This window comes from Sorex araneus, chromosome 10 (genome assembly GCF_027595985.1).
Source record: "Sorex araneus isolate mSorAra2 chromosome 10, mSorAra2.pri, whole genome shotgun sequence".
NCBI classification, from domain to species: domain Eukaryota; kingdom Metazoa; phylum Chordata; class Mammalia; order Eulipotyphla; family Soricidae; genus Sorex; species Sorex araneus.
Window position 1 is genome coordinate 22,672,942 of NC_073311.1, and position 15,274 is coordinate 22,688,215.

The 15,274-nt window shown below is 34.9% G+C and overlaps 1 protein-coding gene across 2 annotated transcripts in view; it reads left to right on the forward strand.

The window, feature by feature from the left end:
• The window catches only part of OTOGL (otogelin like), a 162,883-nt gene that overhangs the window by 80,082 nt on the left and 67,527 nt on the right, over window positions 1–15,274 (forward strand). For both annotated transcript variants that reach the window (XM_004602698.2, XM_055118362.1), the window contains 5 exons: window positions 3,413–3,562; window positions 7,572–7,691; window positions 9,607–9,723; window positions 10,972–11,128; window positions 11,797–11,823. In XM_004602698.2, the coding sequence (XP_004602755.2) occupies window positions 3,413–3,562; window positions 7,572–7,691; window positions 9,607–9,723; window positions 10,972–11,128; window positions 11,797–11,823 (571 nt within the window). The remainder of the gene's footprint in view (window positions 1–3,412; window positions 3,563–7,571; window positions 7,692–9,606; window positions 9,724–10,971; window positions 11,129–11,796; window positions 11,824–15,274) is intronic.

Below are 15,274 nucleotides of genomic sequence, written 5' to 3' on the forward strand. Positions count from 1 at the left end.
TTTTAACAAATCACTTGTTAACATTTTTTTTGAACATCAAGTGAAAATTAATATTCCTTATTTTATGACATAAGAATTGCTCATTGTGTAAGGAAAAACACCACTTAATGTTAAATGTACAATTCTAATTTTATCAAAACACATGATATAAGCATTTTATAAATTTAAGTTTTATTGAATTTTATTTAACTGTTGTTTCAAATATTCACACTTTTAACTTGTTTTTCTAACATCATTTGAGTCTGATTTAAGTGCTATAATTCTCATTTGAAGTAGAGGTCTGAAGGGCAATTGATAAAAACTCATTCTTCTTTCAAGAAGCAAGTAAAGGAATATGTAGGGCTTTTTTTTAATTAAATGGAACTCTTTTTTTAAATTCACAGTAAAATTTCCTGTCTAATTAAAAAAAAGATTTTACTTCTACAAGCAAATAGAAAATGTACTTTTTCATTGGGATGAATGATATGTTTTATAACATAACCTGGATATGACAATGTCTTACACAAAAATGCAATTTTTATTGCAATGATATTTTAATCAGAGGAAACTTTGGTAGGAAATAACAAACAAAAGAATATTAAGTGGGTTGAAAGAAGCCAGAAGCAACAAATAATCTGCTTGCAGGCATTAGTTTTTACTGTCCAGCCTGAAAGTTGAGATCTGTGGATAAGTCAGACAAAGTTGTGAAGAAAATATGATTCACACCTTTTGTCTAGCACTGAAGGATACTGTCATAAACTTGAAAAAGTGCTTCTTTTATGGAGCCGGGAAGAACAAATAATAAAGCTCAAGACAAGTCAGATCACCGAAAGGGACTGAAAACAAGGTAGCTTGATGGCGGAGAGTAACATGGATTTGAAGCTGGAGAGATAGTACAGCATGTCTGGCACTTGCTTCTCATGCAACCAACCCTGGGGACTATCATTAGTATTTCAGATTATCCTCTGGGCCTTGCCAGGAGTGATCCCTGAGAGTAGAGTCAGAAGTAAGCCCTGAGCAACATCCTGTGCAGTCCCAAAACAAACAAGGAAAAAAAACTGTGAAATGGGGACAAGGCAGAATACACATTATATGGGACCCAGTGAAACAAGTGGGTGCCTTTTTTCTTACTATACGATAGGAGGAATTGTTTTTTTTTCTGTTTTGTCCTCTCTCTTGATTACTATTAAATATTAATTACTTAAATGAAATTAGTTAAAGCTGCACTCACTCAGGTACAAGTGACTGAAGAAAAATCCTTGATTGAAGAGAAATTCTCACAATCACCCAAACCTTGGGTCATAACCCCAACTTGGCACTAGGAATATTAGTAAATGAGGGTTAGTAGCTTATTAGGTATGTGTGGTTCTTTTGAATAGATCTTGTTATATACTATAATGTGCTAGACAATAAGATATCACTTTGGTATGGGAGATGAAGCTTTGTTTTGTTCTGTTTTGTTTTTGTTTTTTGGTCACACTTGGTGGTGCTCAGGGCTTACTCCTGGTTCTATGTTTAGGGATCACTTCTGGCAGGGCTTGAGGAAACATATGGGGTTCTGGGGGTGGAACCTGGAAAAAGCTATGGGCAAGGCAAGTGCTCTATTAGTTATATTATTGTTCTAGTCCCTGAAACTTCTTATAGAAGTGACAAAGCTGATTTAATTTGGACATTAAACAAATGTCCTTTATAGTGTGTTCAGTTGATGCTTTTGCAATTATATCAGGGAGGAAAAAAAAGCTAAAGAATTGTTTGCCTCCAATTTTTTTTAAATTTAAACTATTTAAATTTGTAATTATTATACCAGGTAATATCGATGTCAAATTCTATGTAACCTTTTGGAGGGCCTCCCCAAAGCCCCTGGGACCAGTTATGTGACCAATCCGGCAAGAGATTGAATGCCAGGGCTGGAAAGTGTGGTGCTTCTCAGCTGGGGACCACCAGGGGATCTGGGTGGTGCTTCAGAGCCTCCAAATCTACACTGGAAGATACTTGGGGACCTTGTAGTGCCAGGAATTGAAATGGAGTGACTAACACACACACACACACACACACACACACACACACACACACACACACATACAGCATGTGTCTTGAACTCTCTTCTATCTCTGTGCTTCTCCCCACCCACCCCAACCCATGTTTGCATTGCTGAGGACTTAACCCAGCCGTCATAAACACAAGATGGGCAGAGGGCAGTATGTTAATGAGCTACATCCCCAACACTTCGATATAGTGCTTTATTTTGACTATCTCCTACTTATAAAGACTTGTTTTTAAGACGAAAGAACTCTGAATTTTCTTAATATTTTATTTCTACTTTCTCCCTATGGTTTTGGTAACTAATGCATACTATTTTTCTTTCAGAATATATTCATAGTTTGTCATTTTCATATAAAGATACTTTGAGTCTTTGTTGCACATGGAATTACTGCCCTTGACTGTGTGGTAACATGGTTACAAAAATTCTGGGATTCTGTCATAAATTCATGCTCCATGGGCTCCTTAGTCCTGCTTAATGACTTTCCTTTCTCAGGAGATTTCCTTTGTTTGGAAATATTTTTTCTTCATTCAACTTTCCAGTCTTTTATATCTTCCTATTTAGGATCTCTTACATAGGAAGTTCAGTTCATGTCCTACATCCTAAGAAATGCTTCTAAGTAGAAATACATCAGGGAAAATGTAATCAAGAGTGTCACGGAGACCATGCGATCCATGCATTGTGCAACTGTCAACAGTTAAGCTTGAAAACAGTGAGGGAACTAGACATGTGGATGACTGGTACAAGAACACTGTAAGGCGAGGAAAACAGCCAGTGCAAATATCCTGTAGCAGCATGGCTGATAATAAAATATTAACAAACCTGCCTTATCCAAAATTTCATTTTGTATCTTAATTATATACGAACCCATCTCAGGTACTGTAATAGGGAAAGCATGGGTCTGTCTGTCTGTCTGTCTGTCCACCATGTTCCTTCTCTCCTTTGCTGTAGTGGTGATACATCAGGGATCATATACACTTAGATGTGATATTTGCACACTGGTTGCGGTACCCAGGATCACACTGGCAGAGCTAGAGATCGGCTTTTGAGCAGTATGGGGCAGTGCTGAGGCTCAAACTAAAGTCTTCAAGCATGCAAAGTGTATTCTTTATCACTGAACTACATCCCTGAGTTCATCTTTTGATTTTTAATCATATAAGCCAAGGTATTTATTACATTTTTAGTAATAAGTCTTTGTTTAAGTCATTAATATATAATTTCTAAGTCAATGGGACTACTTTTTAAAATACAGTTTATTGTATTTGTTCAGCATTCAGGAACGAAAGGATGAGCAAAAATATTAGTATACGTTTATTATTGATTATTCCTTAATAATTTTGGCTAGATAGTACATAATTCACTTTTTCTTTATCATTATTTTTGTGTGTAAAGAAACAATCAGGTTTTTTACTGGAAAATAAACCAACATACCAACTTTGGAAGGCAGGAAATTACATAATAATATACTTTCCAGAGGAAGAAATCACTATTCTTTGGGATAAGAAGACAACCATTCATATCAAAGTTGGACCACAGTGGAAGGTAAGTCACCTTATTTGATAGGTAAATTAAAATAGAGTACAAAAAATAAAATTACATTTGCTTTAGAGATAGACAATATTTGAAAATTTCCTTTGAAAATTAGGTTATCTTACTCATACCACAGTGAAGAACAGTATCATTTAAAAAAATTATTAGTGAATCACTGTGAGGTACAGTCACAGACTTACAAACTTTTGTGCTTGCATTTCAGTCATACAATGGTCGAGTACCCATCCCTCCTCCAGTGCCCATTTTCTACCACCAATGGTCCCAGCATCCCTCCCACCAACCCTACACTGTACCCTCCACCCCACCCCGCCTATGTGGCAGGGCATTCCCTTTTGCTCTCTCTTTCCTTGTGGGTGTTGTGGGTTATGACACAATAACAGTAGAGTTGCAGGTTATAACACAATAACAGTAGAGTTATTAAGTGGCCGTCATGTTTGGTCTACAGTCTATTTTCAGCCTGCATCTCCCATCCCTAGCGGGCCCTCCTAGAACCCTTTGCTTGGTGGCCCCTTTGCAATCTGAGCTGCTTTTTCCCCCCCAGCATGTGAGGCTAGCTTCCAAGCTGTGGAGTAATCCTCCTGGTACTTATTTCTAATGTTCTTGGGTGTTAGTCTCCCATTCTGTTATTTTATATTCCACGAATGAGTGCAATCTTTCTATGTCTGTCTCTCTCTTTCTGACTCATTTTACTTAACATGATACTGTCCATGTTAATCCACTGATACACAAATTTCATGACTTCATTTTTTCTAACAGCTGTATACCATTCCATTGTGTAGATGTACCAAAATTTCTTTAACCAGTCATCTGAAGAACAGCACATTTTAGAATACAGTATTGTTTTTAGTTATTTTAAACTTTTTATTGATTGATTGATTGGCCACACCCAGAGGTGTTCAGGGCTTACTTGTGGCTCTGTGCTCAGGGAACACTTGAACTGGAAATGTTCGGAGACCATATATGGTACCAGGACTAGCCATATACAAGGCAAACACCTTAGCCCTTTTGCTATCACAATTATACAACAAATACCTATAATTGTATATACAAAATTCTATATAGAATGGAGCTATTAACTCAAAAATTTCTTCTACATTGACTATGGTTAATGCTTAAATCTCATTCTTAACCTGTGGAGAATACTGATGTATTTTCTATCCCTATGGTTTTGCCATTTACAGGTAAAATACACATAAAAGCATACAATATGATAACTTTGGGGTCCAGTTTCTTTGACTAGGAAAAATAGATTTAAAATTCTTCAACAATATTGAATGAATTAATAGTTTGTCTCTTCTGTTACTGAGTATTACTGTGTTTTGTGGGTGAATTAGTTTGTTTTATCCTTGTTGACTGACATTTTAATTGGGGTAACCCATGACTTTTTTACAATTTAAATATTTTAAATTATATAAAATATTATTTTGTTATTTTATTAAATGAAACCAAATATTCATGATAATAAATATATTGTATATTTTAGTAGTATATTTATTATTATCAATGTTTAAATGTTTTTTAAATATTTAAAATGTATATTTAGAATTTTTATTGGTATGTTTTAAAACACAGTATATCTGAAATTGAACTTCATGGTTATAATCTGTAGTGAGTCAGGGGAGATGAGGTGTTCTTAAAATGATCAGAGATGTAAATTAAACATTTTAATATGTTACAAACTAAAGACATGATTATATAATCAAGCCATTCTTTCTCAGTCCTGAGAACGATAAAATTTAAAAATCTTTCAGTTGTTTGCATCTTTCTTGACTTTGTTGAAGATGAGCTAAATTCATAATTGCCACACATCATCTGCGGTTCGTATCTGCCATTCTCCATCGTGCATTTTTGTTTTCCTTCATTTTGGAAAAAAATCAGCCATTTTATCTTGGATCTTTTCTCCTTTTCTATGGCTGCTTTCTCTAATTTTTACAAGCTGCCTTAAATTTGGCGCTTGACAATGTGGTGTCTACTGTCTTTGGGTGCACATGACGAAGAGCAGAGATGCTGTAACAAGCACGAGCTGGCATTTGCAGCGACACTGACAGTTCTGCTGGAGACAGAGGGCGCCTGCATCACTAGAGTGAAGAGCTGTGAAGACAGAGTTCAGTTCTGTTCCAGTTCCAAAGCAGAGTTCCATTGTTTTATTGTTATTTTGAAGGTCATTCTGCTCTGTGCTTTTCACCCACTTCCTTTCCCTAATTATAAAGGTTTTCACATTGTTTTTTTAAAAAATATGTAGTAAGTGAGGAAGTAAGTTCTGAACATGGCTGTATGTGGCCTCAAACACCGTCCCAAGTATGCCACAGATATTTTTGATCACAATTATCCATGAAACAGTTGTATGAACTCTTATTTTTTTAAAAAAAAAAAACAATTTATTTATTGAATTACCATAAGAGCAGTTACAAAGTTTTTGGGTTTAAGTCTCGGTCATACAATGATGAAACACCCATCCCTTCACCAGTGCACATTTCCCACCACCCCAAACCCCGGTATACTCCCCATCCCACACCCTCCCCATACCTGTGTGGCAGATGGTTTCCACATTACTCTCTACCTTGATTACATTCAATATTTCAACACCAGACACACCCTATTTATTTGATATTTTACCCCAACACTCATAACTGCTGAAAAGGCAGCATTAGACAATTTGTTTTCTATTGCAGATTATGAGTAGCATATGATGTCATATGACCATGGTAGCAGCCGCACAAGTTTTGAATTTTGATAATTAAATCTGGAGGGATTTCTGCCAGCAGCCTCTGGGTTCCGAGATTTGTTTCTGAGTCTCTGGGATCATGGCCGTTAAGCAGCCTGATCAGAAGCCAGAGAGGCTGTATGAATTTTTTACAATCCATAGCTACTTTTATAAAAGTTAGATAAAATTGGGATTTTTATTATATCTCATGTTGGCATGGTTTATGTATATTATAGCTATTTTTCAGTTTTGTTAAATTTTTGTATGTTTTGTTCAGTTACCTTAACTTCTTTCCCATTGCTGTAGTTGTGATGATTGGGGATTACATACTCACACATTTGCTGCTTGTGGTGATCATCAGGATTTGTATACTTTAGTTGTGTTTTGTTTGGAGCGTTAGCACAGCAGGTAGGGCATTTTCCTTGCACACGGCCGATCTGCATTCGATTCCTCTGTCCCTCTTGGAGAACCCCACAAGCTACTGAGGATATCTTGCCCACACTATAGAACCTGGCAAACTACCCATGGTGTATTTGATATGCCAAAAACAGTAACAACAAGTCCTACAATGGAGATGTTACTGGTGCCCACTCGAGCAAATCAATGAACAATGGAATGACAGTTCTACAGTGCTACAGTTGTGTTTAAAATGTTCTGGATTTCAAAGTATGATCAATCATAGAATTAAGTAGTTTATTATTTAAATTTCTATTATTTTACAAAACATTAAAAATATCAGGAGGCAGGTTTTTGATCTCCATATACATACACACATACATACATATATATAGACATAACAGAGTATATGTATATATACACACAAAAACTGGTGTTTATTATACTTTGGCAAGTTACCTAATAATTAGTTGTCTCTATAATGTTGCTAGTTACAAAGACAATGCGGTCTGAACAGATAAAAGGAAATGATAACTTTTAAAAAAGAATTGATAATATTTGTTAAATATAATTTAAAATAAAACAGCTTTTGGGAATTTTAGAATTTGAAATTTTAATTAGCTGTGGAAATTAACATATATTTATTTATTTTATTTGGTTTCGGGGCAAGACTGAGTTGTTCTCAGGGCTTACTCCTGACTCTGCACTCAGGGATTAGTTCTGACAGGGCTTGGGGGATGCCAGGATTGAACCCTCATCAGTTGTGTGCAAGGCAAGTACTTTAAATGCTGTACTAGTGCTCTGGCCCCTAAAACACATGAAATTAAAATATTCTGATGAATGAAATATTAAATATTGAAGTGAGTGTAGAATATTTTATGATATTTTCTTTTACTTTAGAACAAACTCTCAGGATTATGTGGAAACTTTGACAAATGTACCTCAAATGATATGACCACTTCTAATAACTTGGAAGTGAAAAATTCCCAGGTATTTGGAGACAGCTGGGCCTTAGGACAGGTAGGTTGAATTTAGACATATTATGAATAAATATATTTTGCATCTATGTTTAATATTTTATTCCTATAGAAAAATATTTAGGCAAAATATTTTATGTAATATTTGTGTAGTAATTCAGAGTTGACAAATTACTTTCACATTTATCGTTTTTGTAATTCTTGTGACAATCTTATAATATTATGGGAGTTGTTTCCAAATTATAAATGAAGAAATTGTGTGTCAGAAATGTTAAATGACTTGTCTAATGCTTGTCCACACAGAGAACAGGAGAGGTGAGACGCAAATCACCCAATTTCATGCTTATCATTACGCAGTGAAATTTCTTATCAATGCACTTTTATTTAACTTTTGCCAACTTAAAACAATGAATAGAGACAGAATTTCTTAACATTTGTTATTTAGAATATGGCTGTTGGTGTGTATGGAATTTGGGGAGATTATGCAAAGGGAAGATGGAAAGTGAACTTATGGTCAATTATTTGGGAACAATTTGAATAGATTAAATTAAAAATATGTCTGTTCCTAATATTTCCTGAGGCATTATAAAGTACCAAAATGGGAAGTATTGGAAATATTTTACAAACCTACCGCACACTTATTTTTTGGTAGAATTTCTTAAGGAAATTGCTTTGAGAGACATTGAGAAATTCAGAACTAGTTTCAGAAAATAATAAAATTGGAAATTTGCTTTCTACTTATTCTGGAGTCTATTTTTTATGTTTGAAAGAATGCAATTTCAATCCTTATTGGTTGCTATCTTATAGTTGCTCTATTATTTTGTTTCATTTACATTAACTAAAATTACCAGGAGAGCATATACAATTGTGATATTGGTGGGGTTGTGAATATAGCAGACTTTTACAACCCACTTAAAACATTAACTCAATAAAAATTTACAACAGCATACAAATTTGAGGAACTTTAAACTTTGCAATCAGCGAAGTTGAAAAATTATATTAGGAAGAAGTTATCTGGAGGATTTGTAAAGGTCAAAGTTTTCAAGACAGTTCCTGGCTTACTGAATAGATGGTGCTTTCCCCTGAGGTACTTGGGGATAGTGGGACTAGGGCAATAGCACAGAGATAAGTATAGGTTAGGATGTGTTGAGAGAGAAAGCCAGGGATTTACATGAAATATGTCTAATTTTGAGATTTAGGATTAATCCACATTAACAATATGGATTTGGCAGTTACTGTTATATTAAAGTTGTAGAAATTGTCATAAATTTAGAGAATAAAGAAAATAGAGATTTGTGGATCAAGCTTTGCAGAGAAGGAAGTTGGAAGGAAAATGCTGACTAGTACCCAAATTATTAAAAGGAAATTCAGCAAAAAAATAAAATACCAAAAGGAATCATCACAAACAAAAGAGGAGAAGCATTTAAGAATCAAACAGAATCAAAAGTAGTAAAACAAGGTGATGGTTGAAAAGTTGCATTTATGTTTAGTAATGAAGAAGACATTTATGACCTTCCTTGGGACACTTTCATTATGACCTTTCTTGGGACACTTTCAATGAGATTATTTCTGACTGTTTATATGGGAGGTGGGCCTGTAGCCACCTGTATCTGCAACATTTCTCAGGAAATTGTGACAGAAATAAAAATTAACGGCAAGAGTCGTTTTGTTATGTTATCTTTTTCAGTCATTTAAATGATACATTAAGGCCAACTGAAAAAATATTTGCCTTCATTCTCTCTATTGGCATGATTTTAATAGTATGCTAAGCTGCTTTCACGAGCAATATATGCTGTTGAGGAAGAGTTGATGAAGTGCAGGCACCTTAGGCAAAACCTGCCTAAAAATATTTAGAACATACTAGATGAAATTTTAATGGGTGGAGTCAGGTTCAGTTATTTTGTTTTAGCTTCAGAATCATGCATTTAAAAACTCTTCATTTTAATTTTTTCCAACAGTGTGAAAACCCAAGTGAATCATTTAAACCCTGTGAAGCACATCAAAATAAATTTCCTTATGCCAAGAAAGAATGCTCCATTTTGTACAGTGATATATTTGCTCCTTGTCGCAATGTGGTAAATGATTTTTAATAAAATTTCTTGTAAATTTAAATCCTAGTTTAGCAATTACAGCCTGCATCTATAATACTTACACAAACAGAACAATTAATTTACCTACCTACTTAGTTTTTAGGTGACTAACAATTATTAAGAAGACAAATTCAGAAGATTTTTCTGTAGAAGTAATGAATTTATTTGATTACTTTCTTACTAACTCCGTATGCTTAAACAATGCATATTTTTGCATAATATTGTAACTAACTGTTCTGTAACTAAATGCTCTATGAACAGTTTTACATTCATCATCAAAGTCATAAATGACTGATTAAAGCAATACTTAAAATTTTCAGAGTATATTGCCAAGGGTATTCTCTTTAATCCAAAATATAATTAAAATATGTCACTAGTTGGCTAGAGAGATAATATAGAGATAATATTGCCTTCACATAGCAAAGCCCAGTACTAAATGTAATTCTTTGAGCACTTCCAGAAATTATCTCAGCACAGAGCCAGATCTAAATACTGAACACTAACCAATGTGGACACTCAACATAGTTCTTATGTAGTGATAAGTATATCACTAGTGTACATTTAAAATGTCTTTAGATTAAGATTATAATTTATCTAGAAATTTAACTTCTAAAATCCTTTTGCAACATAATTTTAGGTCCCAATAGTGTTTAAAAATAGTTTAAAATATTGATTAAAAAACAATCAAAAAAGTGCTACTGGGGGGAGGGGCTGAAGTGATAGCACAGCGGGTAGGGCAATTACCTTGCATGTGGCCAACCTAGATTCGATTCCCAGCATCCCATATGGTCCACCAAACACCACCAGGAGTAATTCCTGAGTGCAGAGCCAGGAGTAACCCCTGTGCATTGCTGGATGTGACCCAAAAAGCAAAAAAAAAAAAAAAAAAAGAGAGTGCTATTGGAAGCAACTTGTTTAATAGCAGATATATATGCCAATATTATGATAATGAGTGCTCAAATCTTACAATATGTTGCATAAATTTAAATGATATTTGTCAATTCTACTATTTATTTTGCCAGTTTTTTAAATCTAACATTTTATTCAATTTCTAATAGATTCTGTTCTCCTTTGGGCAATACAGAGGTTTAAAACACTGAACACTCTCTAGGTGGCAGTGTTAAGTCAAAAATATGAAAATTTGAAAGCTGCCAGTTCATTTTTCTGAAAGGGTTTCACTCTTATCAATTATAGTTAGTAATTACTGCAATTGATTTTTCACTTCATTTTTAGATTGATGTTACTTCTTTTGCCAAAAATTGCCATGAAGACACATGCAACTGCAATCTTGGTGGGGATTGTGAGTGTTTATGCACAAGTGTAGCAGCATATGCGTACAAGTGCTGTCAGGAAGGGGTTTCAGTTCACTGGAGATCCGCTACTGTGTGTTGTAAGTGCTCTACCTGGAATATAATTTGTGAGCAACCTCAAAAAAGAGTTATGTACTGCTTATCTTATAATTAATCCTGTGGAATTTGTGGAAATCAGATTGATTTCTAATGACTAAGTTTTACATTCTTTTCACAATAAGGAAAAATTATATTATAGGAAAAAATTATATTATATTTATAAAAGGAAAAAATGGATTGTTTCTTATGTCTCTTATTTGGCTGTTGTCACTATAATATTTCAACTCCAGAATTTTCCATGCCATCCCTAAAGCTATTGTTTATAATTCTATTCTTGTTATAGCTGTCATGTTTTATTCCAATTATTAAAACATATATTTGAAAAATCAACTTGAATTTTGAGTCAGATATGACACTTTCAAACTTTTAATAGTGTAGGTAATAAGTCAGATGAAGAACAGCTTATGATTTTAACACTTTAAGCTGACATATTCAAATTTGCAGATACATTTGCCTACCTAAAAATTATCTTATGAAATTTAGGTAATCACACCACAACGTATTTAAATAATCCTTGTTTCGTGAAATTCCTGAATGATGATGTAATTTTGTGTTCTTTCCTTGGTATCTAATAAGCATATATTTATATTTTCTACACATTCAAATAAGTTGTCAGGAACTTAACATTTCTTTTATTTTTCTTTTAAAGCACTTGATTGTGAATATTACAATGAAGGTAAGTGACATTAAATAAATTATATCAGTATCGTGTTTCATTGATTTGTTCCTAAATATAAAGTATCTGATCAGCTTAGGAGAGTTTAGAGTTTGATCTGCAATAGAATGCATAAATTTGCATTTTTAAAAATAGCTAATTTTCTAAACATCTATGTTAAAATTTATTCCTTGGAAAACAGTGTGTAAACAAATGCTCAGTACTTAGGAGACCTTTACTAGTTTGTGAACAAATAAATTAATAAAATAGTGACATTACACAGAAGGATCAAAAGGATAAGAAAGATAAGCTGAAGGGGTGGAGAGTGTACCTTGCCTGTACTTGTCATGGATCCAAGCTGCACTGCTCTGCTGAACTGAGTTCCAAATATCACTCTCAGCCTCATGATCCTTGACTGAATGGTCCAGGAACACCAGGCCTTGTTGGGTGAGCATCTTCTCCAACAAAAAAGGATGAAACACATACTAATTGCACGAACTGTACCTTTATATGTGAGTGAAGGCATTGTTTAGATTTCTATTGAAATAAATTATGTTAGAATAACAGAGGGAATTTATTTAATAAGCATTACAGACCCAAAACTTATTTATATGACTAGAGAGAGAATTCATTGATTTGATAATAATAATTAGTATATCCTAGGTCTGTCAAACATCAAAATTTGTGGTGTTTAGCTCGAGGTGCTATCTAAAACTAAGATATAGGTGTAAGAAGAGACAAGAATTTTACTTAGCAAAAATGCCAGAAGATAGCAAAATTGGAGCACGATTTTGTCAAATCTATTTGGTGCAGAAGGCTCAGATTCTTAAACCCAATTCATACAAATAAGATGAGCCAGGGAATTGTCCATTTTATCTGTAGCTGTTCAATCTCTAGACCATAATGTTATTTTAAAAAATAGATATGGGAAAGTAGGGTCATTATAAAAATTCAAACCCCAGGTACATTTAGTGACTTACTGAGCCAGGGAGCTAAAAATGCCAAAGATGGCTAGATAATGCTAGGAAATAAAAATGTTGAAAGAAAGTTTCCATTTTAGTTTCAGGCTGTATTATCACATTTGTGTGGGTGAGTGAGCATAGAATATTCGGCTCCCATGAGAAATTAAAAGACTTGACAGAATGACAAGATCTCTGTTTCCTGGGATTAAACTAGTAGGGAAAAGCATATACATGCCAAGCAACTTTATAGAGTAATGCAATGACATTAGATGATTATAGAACATGGAGATTGTTAATAAGAGTAATAGAAAAAACTTAAACAATTGATCATTTTTCATTTATCATCTAATACAATATCAGAAATTGTCAAACTTAATTTTCATTGGATAGTCATAGCTGATATAATTCTCTGGACACTATGCTACTAAGATATACTGGATGGAATACTGAAGTTCATGAATCCTTACCAAGGAATCTAGCATTGATTAATCAGTGTTGATTCTGAAAACTCTATAAAGTATGATGATGACTATTGATATGTTGAGTATATACTTAATTGCTCAAGATCCAAGCACTATAGCACTGTCGTCCCATTGTTCATCAATTTGCTTGAGCAGGCACCGGTAAGGTATCCATTGTGAGCCTTGTTGTTACTGCTTTTAGCATATCCAATATGCCACAGGTAGCTTGCCAGGCTCTGCCATGCGGGCAGGTTACTTTTGGTAGCTTGCTGGGCTCTCCTAGAGGGACAGAGGAATCAAACCTAGGTTGGCCTCGTGCAAGGCAAATGCCCTACCCTCTGTGATGTTGCTCCAGTCCTTCCTGACTTATAAAATATGAAAACAGGCCAGAGCAATACTAACAGTGAGTAGGCCTTGCACAAACACATCCTTTAATAAAATATCTAAAGCACCTCTGGGTAAGTCCCAAGCACCAAAAAATGTAGTAGAATTTAGAACTTATACCTGAGATCATTTCAATCATTCGAACACAAAGACTATACATAATAACATTATTTATTTTAAGGCATTTGCTAAAAAGTACAAACATTTAATTGCTGTTGTTATGTCAGCAAAATAAGAACTTCAATATTCTAAGACTGTTATGCTTATTTTAAGTTCAGAGTGATTTTAATAGGATATGATTAATACACTTTAAGTAACCATTATAAGAAATGGATCTTTTTAGTACATGGTAAAATTATACTTCTTCCTAAAGAATATTAATGAAGTTAATAATAAAAATTTTTGTTTCTGAGCTCCCATTGAAAATACATTAAAACAAGTTGGATGCAAAATATCACTCAACTGGGAACCAATTTAGAGTCTTTTGATTTTTATATCAACAAGTTTCTCCTATGACAATTGGTCTCTCCAGTAAGGAAGTGAAGAGAAGCTTAGAGTTAGTTGTCCTTTTCCTTTGTTTTTTCTAGTCTTGCATTAAATATCCAGGAGATGCTTTGAGCTCACAAGTATTCATTGCATCTGTTTCATTTCAAATTGTATCTCATACATAGTTCCTATTTATTTGTACTCACTTATTTTTGCAAACCCGTGAATTTTGTGGTTGGTGGCGCTGAGATTATATCTGGTAGTACATGAAGTCTTATGGGCCTCATCACTGCCACTGTCACTGTCATCCCCTTGCTCGTTGCTCATCGATTTGCTTGAGTGGGCACCAGTAATGTCTCCATTGTGAGACTTGTTGTTACTGTTTTTGGCATATTGAATACAGCACGGGTAGCTTGCCAGGCTCTGCCATGCGGGCTAGATACTTTCGGTAGCTTGCCGGGTTCTCTGAGAGGGGCGGAGGAATCAAACCCAGGTTGGCTGCGTACAAGGCAAGTGCCCTACCCTCCGTGCTATCGATCCACCCCATGGGCCTCATATGTGTAAAAAACATGCTCAAACTCTTGGACCACATCCATGGCTCCAAACTAATGTATTCATCTATTGAAGTATATTTGTATCTTGAAAACTTATGTTACTCTTACCTTTCCTAGAAATGAGCGAGTAGGAGCCAGGGAAATGGGACAGCAGTTAGGGGGCAGGCCCTGCATACGGCCAACTCAGCTTCAGTCCCTAGCACCCTCATTTGGTCCCTGAAGTCCTGCTAGGGATGATGCCTGCGCACAGAGGTAGGAGTTAGCCCTGGGCACTACTGGATGACTGGATGTGCCCCACAAACAGAGAGAGAGGCGAGGAGAGGGAAGAGAGGGGGAGACGGACGAGACATAGGGAAGAGAAGAGAGAGAGAGAGAGAGAGAGAGAGAGAGAGAGAGAGAGAGAGAGAGAGAGAGAGAGAGAGAGAGAGAGAGAGAGAGAGAGAGAGAGAGAGGAAGGAGACTGGAGCCAGAGCCAGTTGAAATTGTGGATGGAAGCTAATTATATAAATTTCTTTGTTAGAAAATCACTGCATGGTATAATTTTTAACAATGTTGGAAGTCCACTTTTCCCAGCTTATAGTGAAATTCTTTATTCTACTCAGTTCTATCTTGTCTTCTCCCAAGT